Consider the following 22,862-nt stretch of genomic DNA (forward strand, 5'->3'; position numbering starts at 1 on the left):
CTCTAAATATTTTTGTCCTTCAAATGCATGTTTATATAAGGCATGGCACATACATTCATCCTAGTGATAAGCGAGTTATGAAAGTATATATGAAATACAGAAGTAGCTCATAGCAAAGTGTCCTAGAGGATAAAATTGTTTCGTATTACTGGGGAAACAGCAAGAGACAGAACTAGAGACGTCTAATGCAGATTATGAAGACCTGCGGGCACCAACGTAGGGAACTGGGTTGTTACTCTCTAAGAGATGATGAGAACTAATAAGAGGTAGAGTATGTGATTCGATCCTTATGTGGGAACGTGGAGAAAAAGCCAAAAACAGAGTCAGGGAGACCAGCAGGGAGTGAAAAGGAACATCCAACTTCAAGACATTTAAGTGGTAACGGTTTTAAGACTTGTGTTTCAAACTTTGTTTCTGAGACAGTCCCAACAATGGTTCATGAAGGTGAGATTCTTGGTTTAAATATATATTTTTTGGATCTGACTTGTGAAATCACCTCAAGTTAAATCAAAACTCTTTAATAATCACCCACTGTTTCGTGTTAAACTTTCTTGGGAAACTTGGAAAAAGTAGAAAGCAGAGTCCCTGCAGATGCAGAAGTCATCTGTACAGAAAGTAGTGTAACAGCAGAAAGCACGTCGGCAGCAGGGCTGTTGGTTTTTGTGAAGAACTAGAGAAAAAGAAAAAGAAAGCTGAATTCAAAATTTGGCTCAGCAAGCGACAGGCTGTATGGTCTCAGGGCAAGTATTTACCCTCTGTAAGAGCACATTTCCTGGGCAAAATGTGACCATAATACCTACTTGCTGGATTGTGACAAGGATTACAGATAAAAATATGCAAGATTTTGATGTGTGCTAGGCGTTAAATGTAAATAATAGATTCCCTTCTGAAGTAATCCTCTGTCAAATGTTTGGCCTAGCAAATGGTGGACACTCACTATTAACTATATAATAGACATATTACACAGTTATTCTCTGCCTATTTTTATACCTTCATTTGATTTTATAAAGGGATGTGATCCAGCGTAGATCATGTGTTTGAGAACCTCTTGATATAGAGAGAGAAGATTAAGCCCAGAGGGGGAAAACAGGTCCTGCCAGGCACCATTGATAACTAAGAGAAAACCTGACAGTTATAGGCACTTTTTCTAAAACTTCTAAAAGCTTAAGGAGGAAAAAGATATATAAACAAAAGTGTAAAAGACATTATACATTAAGCCAGAAAGGACTTAGAGGTGCCGTCAGCACAGCACAAAGCTGGTAAGAGAACCAGACTCAGAAGATCAGAATATCACAGAAAACTTCCTTCACATCCGAAGAAAAGGATTCCATAAAACACTTGCTGTCTGGAGTAGACTTCTGATGCCACTGATTCTGGCGCATCTGGAAGTAGGGAGCCTCTAGAAATTCTTTTCATCTCTAGAACTTTGTTGTGCATTTAAATGTCTTAATGTTCTTGTCTCCCTAATCTCTAGCTTCTATAAGATCTGAACCATTTTTATTTTTCTTCCTCATCTGTATTTCCTATGAGATCTTAATCTTGACCTACAGTTTTTCCAATCTTGGTACTTTTCTGGAAAATATCTGCAGTGGATGCTGTGATGGTCCTGCCCAGATTCCCTGTCGGGAATGAAGGACTATTGCCTCAGCTGCTGGCAGGCAGTGCCACTTGGGGGACAGCCCTCAAAAGTCAGCCCTCTGGGGATTGGCTGGTCTGAAAACAGCTGCCTCAAGCAAGACCACACCCCATTCCAGGGCAGCCCACGGGGCCATAAAAACTCAGCCCCCTCACTCCAATGAGAGAGAACTCTGAAAGGACATCCCAACTTCAGACCACCCAGAGGCTCCCCACGAAGACCACAACACAACCCAATTTCTCGCTTGGCCCAGGCCTGCTTCTTTCCCTTCCGTTCCACCAGCGTTGATGCTAAGAGCTCTCCCTAATATGCCTCCGGCGTGCTTCCTGGGAAACACAACCTGCACTAAGGACCTCCAGAGCTCCTGGGCAGTTGTCAGGAGAAGAATCTCAAGGCATGATGAGAACGCCACACTCATCTGACACAGGGCACACACACACAGAAGACAAGAGAGACCTATCCCTGTGGATAGGATTGCAAACGTGTCTCTGCCGCCTCTTTGAGGCTCCAGCTCCCTTTCCTAGAAGCATATGATGTGAATGGGGAGGAGGTGTAGGTAGAAGGGAGAAGCAGATGGGAGCGGGCAGGTGTGAGGAACGAGACCCAGAGTGGGTGAGACACACCTGCCTGAAGGCGAGGGACAGGCTGGAAGCGGAGATGAGGCAGGACCATCAAAAAGAAGCATCGTGAGGGGCAGATGGTGGTGGGAAAAATTAAATCCAGAAGTCCAGGAAAGAGACGTTCAAATGATGACTGGTCACTGTGCCATCTTCCTCCGGCAAGCCAGCCTGCCTGACACTTCTGAATACCGTGAGCTGTGCTGTGAACTTCTGTCCTTTATACCGACCTGGAAGGAGCTCAGTCTGATGAAACATTGACAGGAGCTGAAGGGACGTTAGAGAGAGTCCTTAAAATGAAGCTGCCTGGACCTTTGCTACCTGCTGTTCGGCGATGGTCACTGTAGTAAACCTTATTTCTGTTCTTTCTCATCCTCCAACGCCACATATACACGTCCTCGGAGTCCCAACTTGCACACAGGTTAAGCTTTTCTTGCTTGCTTACTTGCTTGCTGTCTTTGACACGCTCGATATTTTAAGTGAACTAAGGATCCTGGTTTCAAGGCATTGTAGCTGGTGTCTTTACAAAGAGTAAGCACAGCTCTTAACCAGGAGTTATGCTTCATGGATATTTGCTAAAAGGAGTGTTTTGCAACATACATTAAAAAGGACATCATTGAGTGAGCGAATGAGAATTACATACTAATCTTCGAAGAATCACAGTTTTGCACTGAAAGAGACTGTAAAGATCACATTTAGATTAACCTCCTGATTTTATAAAGGAAGAAACTATTTTCTGGCAGACTTTTTGCTGCAAATATTTTTTTCCTTTCCCACCCATATAACACTATTAAAAAATGTTTCTGCCCCACCTCCCATCTCAATTTCCCTTCTCCTTTTAAAAAGCAACTATGCTGCCAGGAAAAGCATTTCAAGGTGGATCATGTGAAGTCCCAGCCAAGGCAAAAAAAAAAAAAAAGAAAAGTTAAATTGAAGAAGCAGCTGGTTCTTTGACACTAGATGGGGAGTTAGCACGTCCTCACTCTCCTCCCCCAATCTTCTGGGGCAAGGGGTACAGCTGGACATTAGTGTATCCAAGGTGCCTCTACTACCCTCCCTCCTTCTCTCTTCCCTACCCTGGGTTAGGCCCACAGGGCTACATGAGTCACCAGTGCAGCTGGAATCCTTTTAGAGCAGGAGGATAATTTCAGGTTGCTGTGGTTACCTGTATTTTATTCTCTAAGACCAAAGGCACTTCAGCTCCCACCCTGAAACCTCAAAGGAAAGGAAATCCTAAAAGTAAATGGAATTTCCATCGATTTTTTTTTTTTGGTGATTTCCCTTTTTCAATATTATAATATATATGCCAAAAAAAGAGTATCTGGTTACAGACTGGGAACAGGCTGACCCTTTAGGGCTTGACTACAGAAACTCCCCAGAACTTGGAGCTGTGAAAAAGCAAAATGGTAGAAGATGAAAAGAAACTATTCGGCTCTTATTTGACCTTTTGTCAGTTTTCTGATCTATTGTCTTTTCAAACTGCAGTGAGTTCAAGGGTTGGGGGGCAATTGTGAGAAGAAATGACAGTGGTGACCTAGACACCTGAATGAGCCCAGGTCTTACTCAATGGTTAGACTTTATTCCTCCATTTTGTAGGTTTAAATTTGAACCCCAGTTCCATTCAAACAACAAACAGATAAATGAAAGGATATTGACAGGATAACCAAATAAAAAATTAAACTTAAACCATTCCCGGACTATGTCAAGTTCTATACTCTGCTCGAATGGAGATGATACTCTCACCTTTCTGAGTTAACACGTTATGCTGCTCTTAGGAGAATGCATAAGTACGATTCACATTTGTCCCAACCATTTGAATGACTCTCTAGTAGAACAAAATACACCCACGCACCTGTAATAAGTGATCTTAATTAATCACATTAGTATAGGCATACCTCAGAAATACTGCAGGTTCAGTTCCAGACCACCATGGCAAATCATATATCGCAATAAAAATGAGTCGCAGGAAGCTTTTTTGGTTTCCCAGTGCATATAAAAGTTATGTTTACACCATGGTTTAGTCTATTAAGTGTACAACAGCATTATGTGTAAAAAAAAAAAAAAAACAATGTACACACCTTAACTTAAAAAAGTTTATTTTCTTTGAATGTCAAAGAAGGTCATTGTCTACCCATGTTCAAACACTGCATGACATGCCTGTCCTAATAATAGTTGAGTCTTTTCACAGTGTGTATTCACAATAACATGTCATTGGATAAATTTATAAATATAAGAATAAATGAATAAATGAAATTACCTTAATCATAAAAAAAATGCTAACCATCATCTGAGCCCTCACTGAATTATAATCTGTTGGCCGGTGGAGGCTCTTGCCTCAGTGTTGATGGCTGCTGAGGGTGGGGCTTGGTGGCAGTTCAGGTGGCCGTGGCAGTTTCTCAAAATAAGACAACAATGAAGTCTACTGCATCGATCTTCTTTTCATGAACAATTTCTCTGTAGCTGTTTGACAGTATCTTAACCACAGCAGAACTTCTTTCAAATGTGGAGTCAGTCCTCTCAAACCCTGCCACTGCTTTACCAACTCAGTTTATATAATATTCTAAATCCTTTGTTGTCATCTGAACAATCTTCACAGCATCTTCACCAGGAGCAGATTCCATCTCAAGAAACCACTTTCTTCGCTCATAAGAAACAACTCCTCAATTGTTCAACTTTTAACTTGAGATTATAGCAATTCAGTGACATCTTCAGGCTCCACTTCTAATTCTAGTCCTCTTGCTACTTTTTTTTTTTTTTTTTTTTTTTTTTTCTGGTATGCGGGCCTCTCACTGTTGTGGCCTCTCCCATTGCGGAGCACAGGCTCCGGACGCGCAGGCCTAGCGGCCATGGCTCACGGGCTTAGTTGCTCCACAGCATGTGGGATCTTCCCGGACCAGGGCACGAACCCGTGTCCCCTGCATCGGCAGGCGGATTCTCAACCACTGCGCCACCAGGGAAGCCCCCTCTTGCTACTTATACCACATCTGCAGTTACTTCCTCCACTGAAGTTTTGAACCTCTCAAAGTCATCCCTGAGGGCTGGAATCAACTTCTTCCAAACTCCTGTTAATGTTGATATTTTGACCTCTTCTCATGAATCACAAATGTTCTTAATGACATCTAGAATGAGAAGTCTTTCCAGAAGGTTTTCTATTTACTCTGCCCAGGTCCATCAGAAGAATCACTACCTAAGGCAGCTATAGTCTTATAAAATGTATTTCTTAAATAATAAGACTTGAAAGTCAAAATTATTCCCTGATCCATGGGCTGCAGAATGGATGCTGTGTTAGCAGGCAGGGAAACAACAGTAATCTGGTTGTATGTCTCCATCAGAGCTCTTGCGTGACCAGGTGCATTGTCCATGAGCAGTAATATTTTGGAAGAAATCTTTTTGTCTGAGCAGTAGGTTTCAGCAGTGGGCTTAAAATATTCAGTAAACCATGTTGTAAGCAGATGTTCTGTCATCCAGGATTTGTTGTTGCGCTTATAGAGCACAGGCAAAGTAGAGTTAGCATAATTCTGAAGGGCCCTAGGATTTTCAAAAGGGTAAATGAGCACTGGCTTCAACTCAAAGTCACCAGCTGCTTTAGCCCGCAACAAGAGTTAGCCTGTCCTTTGAAGCTTTGAAGCCAGGCATCAACTTCTCCTCTCTAGCTATGAAAGTCCTAGATGGCATCTTCTTCAAAGAGAAGGCTGCTTTGTCTACACTGAAAATCTGTTGTTTAGTGTAGCCACCTTCATGAATTATCTGAGCTAGGTCTTCTGGATAATTTGCTGCAGCTTCTACCTTAGCACGTGCTGCTTAACCTTGAACTTTGATGTTATGGACATGGTTTCTTCCCTTAAACCCCATGAACCAACCTCTGCTAGCTTCAAACTTTTCTCCTGCGGTTTCCTCACCTCTCTCAGCCTTCAGAGAATTGAAGACAGTTAGGGTTTTGCTCTGGATTAGGCTTTGGCTTAAAGAAATGTTGTGGCTGCTTTGATCTTCTATCCAGATCACTACAACTTTCTCCATATCAGCAATTATGCTGTTTCCCTTTCTTACCATTCATATGTTCACTGGAGTAGCACTTTTAACTTCCTTCAAGAACCTTCCTTTTGCATTCACTGCTTGGCTAACTGGTGCAAGAGGCCTAGCTTTTAGTGTATCTTGGCTTTCAACATGCCTTCCTCACTAAGCTTAATCATTTCTAGCTTTTGATGTAAAGTGAGAGACGTGCAACTCTTCCTTTCACTTGAACACATAGAGGCCACTGTATGGTTATTAACTGGCCTAATTTCAATATTGATGTGTCTCAGGGAATAGGGGTGCCCAAGGAGAGAAGGAGAGACGGGGAATGGCAGGTTGGTGGAGCAGTCAGAACACACACAACATTTATTGATTAAGTTGGCCGGCTTGTGTGGACATGGCTAGTGGTGGCCAAAAACAATTACAAGAGCAACATCAAAGATCACAGATCATCATGACAAACATATTAATAATGAAAAAGTTTTAAATATTGTGAGAATTACCAAAATGTGACACAGAGACACAAAGTGAACAAATGCTATTGGGAAATTGGCTCCAGCAGACTTGCTGGACTCAGGGGTGACACAAACCTTCCATTTGCAAAAAATGCAATATCTGTGAAATGCAATAAAGTTAAGTGCAATAAAAGAAGGTATGCCTGTAGTAGTATAAATTCTTGGGTTGTGTATCCTTCAGCAAGCATAAAGAGAGACGCATAATTTTTTAAATGAAATGCACTTTCACAAATATATTGAAAATATCCAGTTTATCAGCCTGTATATGGCATTTGCTTTTAACTTCTAAACATGACAAAGAAGAGCACTGCTTGACATAATCCTTCGACCCAAAAGATCAATTACACCGAAGGGTGCCTGTGAATTCTAAATCACTGAGAGTAAATGATAGGTATTAGGCAAAGCACACTGACTGAACAACATAGCCTGCTGGGAGTGAATACATTTGTTTGAAAACAATATTTCTTTTCTTAAGTGAGTACATAGTGAATGAAAAGTTGATAGTTCTGAAGACGAGAATCTTCTGCCTCACTACAGTAAAGGCCAGGGCAGTGCCAGCTCCTTTTATCTCCGTGTGAGTGTGCCTGGATAATTTTCTGAATGGATCACCTCTAGGGCACGAAAATGAGAAGCTGCTTCGGAACCTATCAATTTCTGCTGAGCATGCCAACGAAAAAGCCACCGTGACGGTGAGCAGACACAGCCTGGGAGCTAGACTCAGACTCCCAACCAGCTCTAGGGTGAGGACAACTCCCAGTGACGTGAAAGGCTGCACTGTAACCAAGGACCCAGAAGAGGAAAACTTCTGTAATTGCCACTTTCCAAGGCAGCCATCCCCATTGCCTCAAACACGAATCACTGGCATCTAAGCCTACAGGATTTCCCAGAAAAACATATGAATGCTGTGTGCACACCCTATTTAAGAGAGGAGCCACTGAGGCCGGCATGGAATTGAACTCCGGGAACCATAAGCCTTCACCTTCTCCACACACCTCCCTCTTCTTCCACTTCCCTGGGTCTGACCTGCCAAACAATGACCAGACACATTTCTCTGAATGTCCAACCCCAGCTGTGCTGGAGCAGAATTCTTAAGTGGTAAGTCGATCAAAAGGATAAAAAAAGACATAGTACTATTGCACAGAATTTTCCAGACACAGTATGAGAAGAGAAAGCTGTTATCATTTACTTGAAAGAGCTGGCCTGTCTAGCAACAGTGCTTATAAAATTACCTCCTATTTTTAAAAAATTGTGCTTTGCAAATGACTGCCAATAAAAATAAAGTTTCACTAAAAATAAGAAAACATAGTCAAAACACTTTTAATATACAAGAGCCAAGATAGTGCTACACCGGGTATTATACTGTGGCAATATTGCTACAGCTCCCTGACTTGTCCTTTAGAATAACAATTCTTTTTTCTCCAGGTACTTCCCATAATCTGGGATTTCCTCTCTGGCATCAGCCTCAGTCTCACCCTGTACCACAGGAACTTTTCCCAGGCCTGACAGTCCTGTCTCCACATTTGGAAATTCCAGAAATGTGTTCTCTCTTGCTTCTTTTGCTAAGAATTTATAGTCTAATAGGGCTTTTTAAGGAATTTATAGCTGAATAGAACTCAGCTATAATAACACATCTCCTAGAAGAGTTGCAAGATAATGCTGTAAGTCTGAAATGTCATCTTACATATAATAAATCATTTTCCTACTTGGCTAATTATTTAAGTCATTAATTATTCTGTTTTGAAATACTTTCAAATTTATGGAAAGAGTTACAAGAGTGGTACAAAGAACAACCATAACACTCTCTGCCCGTATTTATCAGATTCACAAATTCTGCCACATTTCCACTTCTCTCTCTCTGTATACACACACACACACACACACACACAAAATCTTTCCTGCACTTTTTTTTTGGCGGGCCTCTCACTGTTGTGGCCTCTCCCATTGCGGAGCACAGGCTCGGGACGCGCAGGCCTAGCAGCCATGGCTCATGGGCTTAGTTGCTCCGCGGCATGTGGGACCTTCCCGGACCGGGGCACAAACCCGTGTCTCCTGCATCAGCAGGCGGATTCTCAACCACTGCGCCACCAGGGAAGCCCCTTTCCTGCACTCTTTGAGAGTTATTTCCAAACATCATGACCTTTTTAACTCTCAATTCTTCAGCACGTATTTGCTAAAAACAAGTACATTCTCTTACATCACGACAGTACAGTACAATTATAAAATTCAGGAAATCTGATACGACACTACAACCTAATGTACAATCCATATTCAAGTTTTACCAATTGTGCCAATAATGTCTTCTGTAGATAATAATTTTCCTGATCCAAAACCACATATTATATGTAGTTGTCATGTCTCTTTAATCTCCTTTATTCTGAAACAGTTTCTCAAACTTTCTCTTTCATAACACTGACATTTTCGAAATGTTCAAGCCAGTTGTTCTATAAAATACCCCCTGCAATTTGTACCTGTCTGATATTTCTTCATGATTAGATGGAGATTATGAATTTTTGTCAGGAATACTAAATAGGCAATGTTGTGTCCTTCTTAGTACGTCACATCTAGAAGCACATGATGTTGCTTTGTCCCAATTTTATTATTTTTTATTTTAAAAATTTATTTTCAACTCTGTATTTTGTTTACTTACCTTAAAGAATACCTAGAAGACCGAGCCCCTACAGAAGTGTTAACTTAAAAAAAATTTACGGACCAAAATTCTAACCTCAGTAACAATTTTTCTAAAATATTAGTTCATCAAACTAATAAATAATTGAGTGGTGCAAAAGATAGGAAGACTAATTCCTTGCACTTTAATTCTTAGCAATGCTACTAACTTACTAATGAATCTTAGGCAAATTAAATTAATCTCCCTGATTATGGTTTTCTATATTGGTACTTTTTACAAAACAGTGTGGAATCCAGGCACAATTCCATTATATTCGCATATTGGCAATATTTATGAGCAAACAATGTATCCCTGTGAGGTACATTCTTTCTTTTCTATTTTATATAATGTAAATAAAGCCACATATTCACTTTTTCAAATGTACCTCAAGTCAACATTGACAAAAAGTATAGAACTTTTTTTTTTTCTTGCAAGTATAGTTATGCTCCAAATAAATCTAAAGAGTGCTTTACTATAAAAGCATTGTCCTACCATATGTATGCAAGATAATGATATTAAATAAACATTTAGTGCTAGTAAAAGCAAAAATGATTCCTTGAGAAGGACTTTTAGAGTTGAGAGAAATGAAGGAAGCTCACTATAACAAATTCTCTCAGAGGTTCTTTTGCGGTATAATCGCCACTGTTACCAAATCATGCTTAACAACAAACTATATTTTCTCACAGTTTACATTATGTATCCAATAATAGGAATGTATAAAAGAAATAATTTACCCTCTGATTTGCAAATATCAAGAGAAGGGATCTTAAACTATAGTCCTTAAATTCAAATTAATTTCAATGCACCAAGAACCAGAATAACAGATTTCTAGGGTATTTACTACTAAACACATTCTTTCAAATTCCAAAAATCTAGGCAAAATCCACAAACCCTTTCCACAGATTAGGAAAATGCACTTCTCCAAATAAAGAGACACCATTCTACACACCACATGAGTCAAGTCTCAAAAGGGAGAGACCTCTGAGCCTCGGTTCATGCAGGACACATACAGGTATTTCTTACAACACAGAAAGAAGTTTCTTAGAGAATTATAATGGGCTGATAAAAACTGTCATGAATCACCTTTTATACTGGAATAGAATTATGGTGTTTTATATTTAATTAATACAGTAGCACTGTCTGTCATGGTTAAGCACAAGTCACTCTACCTGAAAAGTAGTCCATGGAAAACCACTCAGCACATACAGTACTCAATGAACAGCAGCTATCTAGGAAATATATCATATAAGCCAACAAACAATTACAATTACTTTTCATTTGGCCTCCAAGACAACATATTCTCCTGGTTTTCCTCTTTACTCACTGTTTCTCTGTCCCAGTCTCTTTTGCAGGCTCCTCCTCTATCTTGTTGTTCAATGTTGGTGCATCCAGGATTCAGTCTTTAGATGTCATTTCTTCCCAATCAACAATCACTCCTTAAGTGATAATATTCATGTCTCCTATGCACCAATTCTCACATTCATATTTCTACCCTGACAATACCCTAAGTTCATCCACATATCCAACTGTCACCATAACATCCCCACTGGATGCCTAACAGTCATTTCACACCTGATGTGCCCAAACAGAAATCCCGATTGTCCCCCAAACCCCACTTATCCACTAGTCTTTCTAACCTCAATAAATAGTACCACATTCATCCAACTGCTTTCAAAACCCAGGAATAATCTTTGACTCTCTTCTTTCTTTCCCATTTCACATCCAAGTCCTATGAGTCAGGATAGTACCATTCCAAATTCATCCACTTCTACCACTTCTATTCTAGTCCAACACCATCTTCCAATCCTGCCATAGCCTCCTTTCTATGGTCTTTCTAACATTTGTGTCCACATACATGTTCACTACTGTCCTCTCAGCAGCCAAAGTTATCAAATCATATTGATCCCGTCTCAAAACCCTCTGAAGTTACCCATCCAACTTAGAGCACAATTCAAATTCAAGGGTCTACAAATCTCTACAGTCTGAGCTTCTCCAGCCTTTTCTCCTGTATTCTCCCTTCCCTCACTTTGCCTCAGCCAAACTGGCCTTCCTGCTGCTCCTCACATGTAACAAGCTGACTCTGCCTCAGGGCAGTCTTCCTTGATGCATGTAGGTCTCTGTTCAGATATCAGAGAGGTTGTTCAATGCAAACAAAAACCAGCTAGAAATGCAAACCAAAACTACAGTGAGGTATCACCTCACACCAGTCAGAATGGCCATCATCATAAAGTCTACATATAATAAATGTTGGAGAGGGTGTGGAGAAAAGGGAACCCTCCTGCACTGTTGGTGGGAATGTAAATTGATACAGCCACTGTGGAGAACAGTATGGAAGTTCCTTAAAAAACTAAAAACAGAGCAACCATATGATCCAGCAATCCCACTCCTGGGCATATATCTGGAGAAAACTATAATTTGAAAAGATACATGCACCCCAATGTTCATAGCAGCACTATTTACAATAGCCAAGACATGGAAGCAACCTAAATGTCCAGCAACAGATGAATGGATAAAGAAGATATGGTACATATATACAATGGAATATTACTCAGACATAAAAAAGAATGTAATATTGCCTTTTGCAGCAACATGGATGGACCTAGAAATTATCATACTAAGTGAAGTAAGTCAGGCAAAGGCAAATATCATATGATATCACTTATATGTGGAATCTTAAAAAATGATACAAATGAACTTATATACAAACAGAAATAGTTACAGATGTAGAAAATAAACTTTGGTTACTAGGGAGTAAGGGGGGAAGGGATAAATTGGAAGATTAGGATTGACATATACACATTACTATATATAAAATAGATAACCAACAAGGTCCTACTATACACCACAAGGAACTATACTCAGTATTTCACAATAATCTATAAGGGAAAAGAATCTGAAAAAAAATAGATATATTCGTATGTATAACAGAAACACTTTGCTGTACACCTGAAACTAACACAATACTGCAAACCAACTATACTTCAACTGAAAAAGAATCTACTCTAGCTAAAAATAACTGCCCCTCCCTTCTCCATCATGCTCCATATTGTCCTACTTGATTTTTGTCCATAGTATTATCCAATGTAACAGTGTATATTCATTTGTTTATTATCTGACTGTCTCCCCCAATAGGGAGAGGTGAGGGATTATGCCTATTTATTAATTGTCTGTCCCCCCTAGGGCTAAGGACTCTATCTTGTTCATCATTTTTTTTTCCAGTGTCTAGAATAATGTCTGGCATGCAATAGTTGCTCAATAAATTCTTATTGAAAAATTAATCATTCTCAGAGAGTTGAAAGAATGATTAAGGTATCCAGAGGTGAATGGAGTTCATGAGAAAATATGAGCATTATAAAATATTGAAAAGAGTTAAAAACGTGTCTTAGAGGGCAGACACACACAGGACAGTGGAGAGCACGTACAAGATATCAGCAAATTTTCAGAGGAATAAAATACTCTGTAGGGTATAACTCTGAAAGCAGACTATAAGCACTGAGAACAAAAGTCAAAATCAATTTCTAAGTTTTTAAAGAATGGCCTGGTGTAAAGTAAACTGGGTATTGCAAAAAGCATCATACCAGGAAGCATCTTTCCTTTCCTTTTTTCTCCATTTGCTTTCATACTGCCTCCCTGTCCCCCTCACCACTCTGTCTGAATATATACTATATATAATAGTTTCATTTTTCTATGTCTTAAGTCTTGGAGATTACCATCCTACGTAACTTCACCATGTAGATTTCAGGTTATCTTCTAGTTACAGAATGTTTTCTTGGATTGGAATTTTAAATCTCAGGACTGTTCCACTGTTTTGTTTTTCTTTTTCAGGGACTCCAATTATTCCTATGATGGCTCTTCTTTGCTTTTCTTCCATTTCAACCACTTTCTCACTGACCATTTTTACTTGTTTCTTTAAATCCTTAACATTCTCATCACTGTCCTCCTGCCTTTCTTCAATGGTGCTTACTATACTTTCATTCAAATGTATTCTTCCTTTGATATCTTGTAATTTGGTCTGTTATTTCTAAAAATAATAATAATAAAGTCTTTTTCTTTTCTGAGTCCAATCAACTTTCATTTCATTTCTGACTGGTTTGTGTTGGTCCATTTCTAACCTTAGTTCTTGGATTTATGATTCAACGTGTATTTCATACATTCATGTTTCATGTTTGAAGATGTTTAATTCAGTTTAGAGTATCATGTTACAATTTTCTTCTCTTTCATGGTTGATGTTCAGAGAGAAGTTTCCATCAACTGAAATGTTTTGATTCTGCATTGTTTTGATCTTACAGTCCTTTCATAGAGATGAAGATTGATTACATTTCTGCATTTCATGGACAAGGTGACAACATGAGCTGGTTTACAAGATCTTCAGTTCAGAAGCACCCTCTTCTGTCTGAGTCATGAAGTGCAGTTTCTTTAAAGTCTGGCTTTTGTTGGGGGGCAGTGGAGGAAGAGTTATATTTTCTTCAATTTTTTTAAAAAATAGATCTTTATTGGAGTATAATTGCTTCACAATACCGTGTTAGTTTCTTTTATCTGGTAATCTAGATTTCCTCACCTTGCTTCTTTTTGTCTTCACCAACAAGACTCCAAAGGGTGCCTCTTCCTTACTTTTAACCTTGTTCATCCCTAGAAGCATTGCTTTTCCACAACTGCTACCTGTGTACTTTCAAGTTCCTTCCTCCTTACTCAGTGCTCTTATCTACCTGGAATCTCTTTCAATATTTTCACCCTTAGGATAGACAGACTTTCTTTTTCTAAGGGTGATTTTCTTTTTTCTTTTCTTTCTTTCTTTTTTTTTTTTTTTTTTTTTTGGCCACACCATACGGTTTGATGGATCTTAGTTCCCTGACCAGGGATTGAATCTAGGCCTCCAGAAGTGGAAGCAAGGAGTCCTAACCACTGGACAGCCAAGGAATTCTAAGGGTGATTTTCACACAATCCCTTCCTGTCTCTTCCACATGGTTTTTCCAGAACTCCCTAACTGTCCAGAGGCTCTCAGTAGGAACAGTGAGACAGTGCCACTAAAAACTGACGTAGCTTTTCCACTTATAATAACTGAAGTTCAGACTGTCCTCTGTCTTCTAGTTCTGCTGAAGGTGAGGGATTTATGGTGTATAATTTGCTTCTTATTGGTCTGTACAGATTTTGGGCAGATGTAGAAGGAACTGAGATTTAGGCATAACAATTAATTACTTCAGCTACTTGTTTGTTTATCATTCCTAGTCAGATATTTCTTCCCTATGTCTGAAGTTAGATTTCTGGCTTTACTGTTTAATCCTGTAGTGGATACTATAGTGGATACATTGTGCTCCACCCGCATCACCTCTTAGAGCTGAGGCACTGGTTTCCTCAGTTGCTGGGCATGATGACTGCTGTCTTCTCGAAGCCGTGCTTCCCACTAAGAGTGACCCTTGTCCAGGGGGAACTGCCTTACCCAAGGCTACACACCCACTCTGTGATGAAGCCAGCAGTCAAGGCTGGCTAATGCGAGGATATAAAGCTCAGGCCCTTTGCCTTAATTTGTGACCACTTTGAAGGGCCAACTCAGCTCCAGAGCTCCCTGTAGGATCAGCAATGACCTCAATGGTAACCTCACTGTGGCTCAGCTTCTCTGTCTGCCCAATCCTACCTTCCCCACTTCCTTACAGCTGTATACCTTAAATGCACTCTTCAGTATACATTCTGCAAATAATTCTATACCACACGGTATTTTCAGAGCATCCAACTTAAAGACAATCACCATCTGAAAAAAATTTTATTGAGTTATGAGATGGGCACTGTTACAAGTGCTTTGAATATGTTGTACACATTCACTTAATTCTCACATGGAGACTGTGAGGAAGATATTGTTATTTTCAACGTCATACCTCAGATAAGAAAAGAAACTCTTGGAGAAGATAAGTACCTTGCCTAAGTTAATAAATGGTCAAGGCAGGATTTGAACATAGGCACTCTGACTCAAAAGCACATGCTCTCTTGCCCACTTTACTGTACTGCCTCTTGTGCTAGCCTTGCACTCTCTGCTTCTCTGGTGTGACCCTGAGTGTGCCCATTCTCTGCACTTTTTATGCCATGCTATGAAGCGTAGCCAGCACATGACACACAACAGGATGATCACAAATATTAAGATGTTTTTATTTTTTAACACATAATACTTCACTAGTGGATTGACCACAACATGAGCTGCTGAAGGTGGAATTCATTGATCTTATGAAGTTGTCTTTTAAAGCTTTTCATTAAAAACACAGAAGAATGTTTGTACACCCAGCCTCTGGTCACTCAGTCCTATCACAGGATGACATTCCATTTGCACACATATATTAGCAGGTACATGTTAACAACCACTTCTCTGTGGATTTGTTTTCTATCTCACCTCAACGGAATACCAAAAAGATTATAACTTTTCTCCAAAGTTCTTACCTCCATCTTGAAATTTGCTTAATCTTTCAAAATACGATGACATGGGGGCCTGAACGATATCGAGGATAGCCAGAAGTGTTCTTGTTAGCCTTAATAATTCACTGAAACTATAAAATCCGAAGTATATGAGATTCCGAGCCAAGTGGACCACCTTAATTTTTAAAAGGCGGGGAGAAGGTGAAGAATAAAAGAAAAACATTAGGAACGGAAATTACCATTGACTTTTTATTATCTAAGCTAGTGCAGGTATTTCTAACCTTTCTAATTCTTTAATATCTAGGAAGTGAAATACCTGCGAAAGCAAGCACTGAACTCCAATTTAGTCAAGTTTAGAATTAAATCCAAATAAGACCAGTTCATCAACCCCATCAAAGGCCCATGTGACAAGAAGATGAGGAATCTTGTCAACAGCCAGCAAGGAAGGGACAAGACAAGATCTTAGTTGTATCAGGGTGGTTAAAAGAGGTTTACATTAGAATTATTTACCTCTTATTTAAACATTAACTTACGACAGTAGGAAACCACTTAATAAATAGTTATGTTAATGAATTACTTTAATAAATGAATATTATCCAAGAAATTTGTCTAGAAATATATGTTCCTTATGCCACTGTGTGGTCTCCTGGATACTATAGGACATACTAGGTGTGAGAGTCAGCTTCCAAGATGGCGCCCAATGTAGGGTCTCCTTCCACATTGCCCCAGGGTTAGTCATTGTCTCCAACAGCATACAGCAGAAGTGATGACACGACAATTCTAAGATTAGGTTATAGGAGATTGCAAGTTCCATCTTGAGTTCTCTCTTTCTCTCCCTCTAATGGTTGCTCTGGGGGAAGCCAGGTGCCATACTTTAAGGACACTGAGGCAGCCTATGGAAAGGCCCACACGGCAAGAAGATGAAGTGTCTAGACAATAGCCAGCAAGGAAGTATAGCCGCCAGTAACCACACAAGTGATCTTAGAAGCAGATCATCTAACCCCAGATGACTGCAACCCCAATCAACAGCTTGTGAGACCCTGACCTCATGAGAGACCCTGACCTAGAACCATACAACTAATAAGCCCTCTCAGATTCCTGACCCACAGAAACTGCAACCCCAATCAATAGCTTGTGAGATCCTGACCTCATGAGAGACCCTGACCTAGAACTACTCAACTAATAAGCCCTCCCAGATTCCTGACCCACAGAAACTGTGAGATAATACATGCTTGTTGCTTTGGGCTGCTAAGTTTGGGGGTAATCTGTTACAAACCAGTAGGCACCTAATACCCCAGATATCATGTAATGGCATCTTTTCTCTAGTTTTCTCCCTATATCCCAAAACTGATATTATAACTGGAGGTATTTCAATTCAGTTTAATAAGCCTAAAAGCATTACCTTCATGGAGATGGAAAAAATGTATCCAAACATTTTATAAATATGCAAAGCTGTCTTTGTTCATTAAATGCAATAAACCTTACACAATAAATGAAACTAAAAAAATCAGAGTATCTAACAGATAATTATACATAAAATATTTAGGGGCTTCCCTGGTGGCGCAGTGGTCGAGAGTCCGCCTGCTGATGCAGGGGACACGGGTTTGTGCCCCAGTCTGGGAAGATCCCACATGCCACAGAGCAGCTAGGCCCGTGAGCCATGGCCACTGAGCTTGTGCGTCCAGAGCCTGTGCTCCGTGCTCCGCAATGGGAGAGGCCACAACAGTGAGAGGCCCACGTACCACAAAAAAAAAAATTTAGTATTCTATATCATGTATAATTAGAGTATCAAACCTATCTTTTAATTAGCTGCAGAGGGAATCGTATGTTCATGAATTTAACACTTAATTACTAAAATATCCTAAATATTAGAGGGAAAAAAATCTTTGATGTTCAATATATCTAATTGTAGATAGCGTAAATTGAATAACCTCACGGATTAATTGTTTTAAAAAATTACCTCAAATGTCAGTTTGTTTTTTTCTTTATCTCCAAAAGGAAAAGGCTGATTTACAACCTCTTTCAAGTATTCTTCAACAAATTCCATTGTCAGTGCAAATTTCCTCTTCATATCATTTCTGGAAGAGTCAGTTATAGAATCATATCTGGGAAGACAGAAAGAATTTAAAGGAAGTTAAATTGATTGTCATCATTTAAAATAGGAAAAAGTATATATTTTAACCTCTTGACTTCTAAACTTGGGTAAAATAATTAACCTTTCTAAACTTTGTGCCCTCATCTGTAAAATGGGGCTATTTTGAAATGAGTTAACACATGTAAAGCATTTAAATCAGAGTCTACCATTTTTACTCCTTTTATTATTTGTTACTCCTTTTATTAACATGATTTCTGTTTACTGGTTTCCAGAATAACTTTTCTATTATTAAGAGTTGTCATTTTACTTTCCAAAAAGAGTATCTTGTTTGCATTTGGAAGATTAACAATCCAAGTCTGAATAAAGAAATGCCTTTCGTTATATTTCATTTCAAAACTGAAGACATTTGGGGGAGGGATGGATTGGGAGTTTGGGATTAGTAGATGCAAACTATTATATATAGAATGGATAAACAACTAGGTCCTACTGTATAGCACAAGGAACCACACTCAATGTTCTGTGATAAATCGTAATGGAAAAGAAGATGAAAAAGAATGTATACATATATATATAACCAAATCACTTTGCTGTATACTAGAAATTAACACAACACTGTAAAGCAAATATACTTCAAAAAAAGTCTTTAAAAGTTGCAGACATAATCAAAATCATTGGGTTCATCTGCTGAATTTAAAACTCTTCAAGAAATTTTTCCAGAGCAGAAGCAAGAAGAACTGCAATCCTGCAACCTGTGGAACAAAAACCACATTCACAGAAAGACAAGACGAAAAGGCAGAGGGCAATGTACCAGAAAAAGGAACAAGATAAAACCCCAGAAAAACAACTAAATGAAGTAGAGTTAGACAACCTTCCAGAAAAAGAATTCAGAATAACGATGGTGATGATGATCCAGGACCTTGGAAAAAGAATGGAGGCAAAGATCCAGAAGATGCAAGAAATGTGTAACAAAGACCTAGAAGAATTAAAGAACAAACAAACAGAGATGAACAATACAATAACTGAATTGAAAAATACACTAGAAGGAATCAATAGCAGAATAACTGAGGCAGAAAACAGATAAGTGACCTGGAAGACAGAATGGTGGAATTCATTGCTGCAGAAGAGAATAAAGAAAAAAATAAATAAAAGGAAAAAAAGACAGCCTAAGAGACCTCTGGGACAACATTAAACACAACAAAATTCACATTATAGGGGTCCCAGAAGGAGAAGAGAGAGAGAAAGGACCAGAGAAAATATTTGAAGGGATTATAGTAGAAAACTTCCCTAACATGGGAAAGGAAAGAGCCACCCAAGTCAAGGAAGTGCAGCAAATCCCATACAGGATAAACACAAGGAGAAACATGCTGAGACACATAGTAATCAAATTGGCAAAAATTAAAGACAAAGAAAAATTATTGAAAGCAGCAAGGGAAAAATGACAAATAACATACAAGGGAACTCCCATAAGGTTAACAGCTGATTTCTCAGCAGAAACTCTACTAGCCTGAAGGGAGTGGCATGATATACTTAAAGTGATGAAAGGGAAGAACCTACAGCCAACATTATTCTACCCAGCAAGAATCTCATTCAGATTCGATGGAGAAATCAAGAGCTTTACAGACAGGCAAAAGCTAAGAGAATTCAGCATCACCAAACCAGCTCTACAACAAATGCTAAAGTAACTTCTCTAAGTGGCAAACACAAGAGAAGAAAAGGACCTACAAAAAGAAACCCAAAACAATCAAGAAAATGTTCATAGGAACATACATATCGATAATTACCTTAAATGTGAATGGATTAAATGCTCCAACCAAAAGACGCAGGCTTGCTGAATGATACAAAAACAAGACCCATATATATGCTGTCTACAAGAGACCCACTTCAGACCTAGGGACACATACAGACTGAAAGTGAGGGGATGGAAAAAGATATTCCATGCAAAAAGAGATCAAAAGAAAGCTGGAATAGCAATACTCATATCAGATAAAATAGACTTTAAAATAAAGAATGCTGCAAGAGACAAGGAAGGACACTACATAATGATCAAGGGGTCAATCCAAGAAGAAGATATAACAATTATAAATATATATACATCCAACATACGAGCACCTCAATACATAAGGCAACTGCTACAGCTGTAAAAGAGGAAATTGACAGTAACACAATGGTAGTGGGGGACTTTAACAACTCACACCAAAAGACAGATCATCCAAAATGAAAATAAATAAGGAAACACAAGCTTTAAATGACATAATAGACCAGATAGATTTAACTGATATTTACAGGACATCCCATCCAAAAACAGCAGACTACACTTTCTTCTCAAGTGCACACGGAACATTCTCCAGGATAGACTGCATCTTGGGTCACAAATCAAGCCTCAGTAACTTTAAGAAAATGGAAATCATATCAAGCATCTCTTCTGACCACAACACTATGAGATTAGAAATCAGTTACAGGGAAAAAAACGTAAAAAACACAAACACATGGAGGCTAAACAATCCGTTACTGAATAACCAAGAGATCACTGAAGAAATCAAAGAGGAAATCAAAAAATACCTAGAGACAAATGACAAAGAAAACACAACAATCCAAAACCTATGGGATGCAGCAAAAGCAGTTCTAAGGGGAAAGTTTACAGCCATACAAGCCTACCTCAATAAACAAGAAAAATCTCAAATAAACAATCTAACCTTACACCTAAAGAAACTAGAGAAAGAAGAACAAAGAAAACCCAAAGTTAACAAAAGGAAAGAAATCATAAAGATCAGAGCAGAAATAAATAAAATAGAAACAAAGAAAACAATAGCAAAGGATCAATAAAACTAAAACCTGGTTCTTTGAGAAGATAAACAAAATTGATAAACCATTAGCCTGACTAATCCAAGAAAAAGAGGGAGAGGACTCAAATCAATAAAATTAGAAATGAAAAAGGAGAAGTCACAAAAGACACTGCAGAAATATAAAGCATCTTAAGAGACTACTACAAGCAACACTATGCAAATAAAATGGACAACCTGGAAGAAATGAACAAATTCTTAGAAAGGTATAACCTTCCAAGACTGAACCAGGAAGAAGTATAAAATATGAACAGACCAATCACAAGTAATGAAATTAAAACTGTGATTAAAAATCTTCCAACAAACAAAAGTCCAGGACCAGATGGCTTCACTGGTGAATTCTATCAAACATTTAGAGAAGAGCTAATACCCATCCTTCTCAAACTCTTCCAAAATACTGTGGAGGAAGGAACACTCCTAAACTCATTCTATGAGGCCTCCATCACCCTGATACCAAAACCAGACAAAGATACTACAAAAAAAAGAAAATTACAGACCAATATCACTGATGATTATAGATGAAAAAATCCTCAACAAAATACTAGCAAACAGAATCCAACAACACATTAAAAGGATCATACACCATGATCAGGTGGGATTTATCCCAGGAATGCAAGGATCCTTTAATATACACAAATCAATCAATGTGATACACCATATTAACAAACTGAAGAATAAAAACCATCTCAATAAAAATCATCTCAATAGCTGCAGAAAAAGCTTTTAACAAAATTCAACACCCATTTATGATCAAAACTCTCCAGGGGGCTTCTCTGGTGGCACAGTGGTTGAAAGTCCTCCTGCCAATGCAGGGGACACAGGTTCATGCCCCGGTCCGGTAAGATCCCACATGCCGCAGAGCGGCTGGGCCCGTGAGCCATGGCCGCTGAGCCTGCGCGTCCGGAGCCTGTGCTCCGCAATGGGAGAGGTCACAACAGTGAGAGGCCCGCATACCAAAAAAAACAAAAACAAAAACAACCCCAAAAAAACTCTCCAGAAAGTGGGCACAGAGGGAACCTACCTCAACATAATAAAGGCCATATACGACAATCCCACAGCAAACATCATTCTCAATGGTGAAAAACTGAAAGCATTTCCTCTAAGATAAGGAACAAGACACGGATGTCCACTCTCACCACTAATATTCAACATAGTTTTGGAAGTCCTAGCCATGGCAATCAGAGAAGAAAAAGAAATAAAAGGAATACAAATTGGAAAATAAGTAAAACTGTCACTGTTTGCAGATGACATGATACTATACATAGAGAATCCTAAAGATGACACCAGAAAACTACTAGAGCTATTCAATAAATTTGGTCAAGTTGCAGGACACAAAACTAATGCACAGAAATCTCTTACATTCCTATACAATAATGATGAAAAATCTGAAAGAGGAAATTAAGGAAACACACCCATTTACCACTGCAACAAAAAGAATAAAATACCTAGGAATAAACTCACCTAGGGAGACAAAAGAACTGTATGCAGAAAACTATAAGACACTCATGAAAGAAATTAAAGATGATAACAACAGATGGAGAGATATATACTATGTTCTTGGATTGGAAGAATCAATATTGTGAAAATGACTATACTACCCAAAGCAATCTACAGATTCAATGCAATCCCTATCAAATTACCAATGGCATATTTTACAGAACTAGAACAAAAAATCTTAAAATTTGTATGGACGGAGACACAAAAGACCCCGAATAGCCAAAGCAGTCTTGAGGGAAAGAAAACGGAGCTGGAGGAATCAGACTCCCTGATTTCAAACTATACTACAAAGCTACAGTAATCAAGACAATATGGTACTGGCACAAAAACAGAAACATAGATCAATGGAACAAGATAGAAAGCCCAGAGATAAACCCACGCACCTATGGTCAACTAATCTATGACAAAGAAGGCAAGGATATACAATGGAGAAAAGACAGTCTCTTCAATAAGTGGTGCTGGGAAAACTGGACAGCTACATATAAAAGAATGAAATTAGAACACTCCCTAACACCATACACAAAAATAAACTCAAAATGGATTAGAGACCTAAATGTGAGACTGGGAACTATAAAACTCTTAGAGGA

General features: G+C 38.9%; 1 protein-coding gene across 2 annotated transcripts in view; it reads right to left on the reverse strand.

The window, feature by feature from the left end:
- The window catches only part of ITPR2 (inositol 1,4,5-trisphosphate receptor type 2), a 526,733-nt gene that overhangs the window by 329,087 nt on the left and 174,784 nt on the right, over window positions 1-22,862 (reverse strand). For both annotated transcript variants that reach the window (XM_059081164.2, XM_059081169.2), the window contains 2 exons: window positions 17,804-17,948; window positions 15,868-16,018 (listed from right to left, as the gene is read on the reverse strand). In XM_059081164.2, coding sequence (XP_058937147.1) covers window positions 15,868-16,018; window positions 17,804-17,948 — 296 coding nt within the window. The remainder of the gene's footprint in view (window positions 1-15,867; window positions 16,019-17,803; window positions 17,949-22,862) is intronic.

This window comes from Kogia breviceps, chromosome 12 (genome assembly GCF_026419965.1).
Source record: "Kogia breviceps isolate mKogBre1 chromosome 12, mKogBre1 haplotype 1, whole genome shotgun sequence".
Taxonomy (NCBI): Eukaryota; Metazoa; Chordata; class Mammalia; order Artiodactyla; family Physeteridae; genus Kogia; species Kogia breviceps.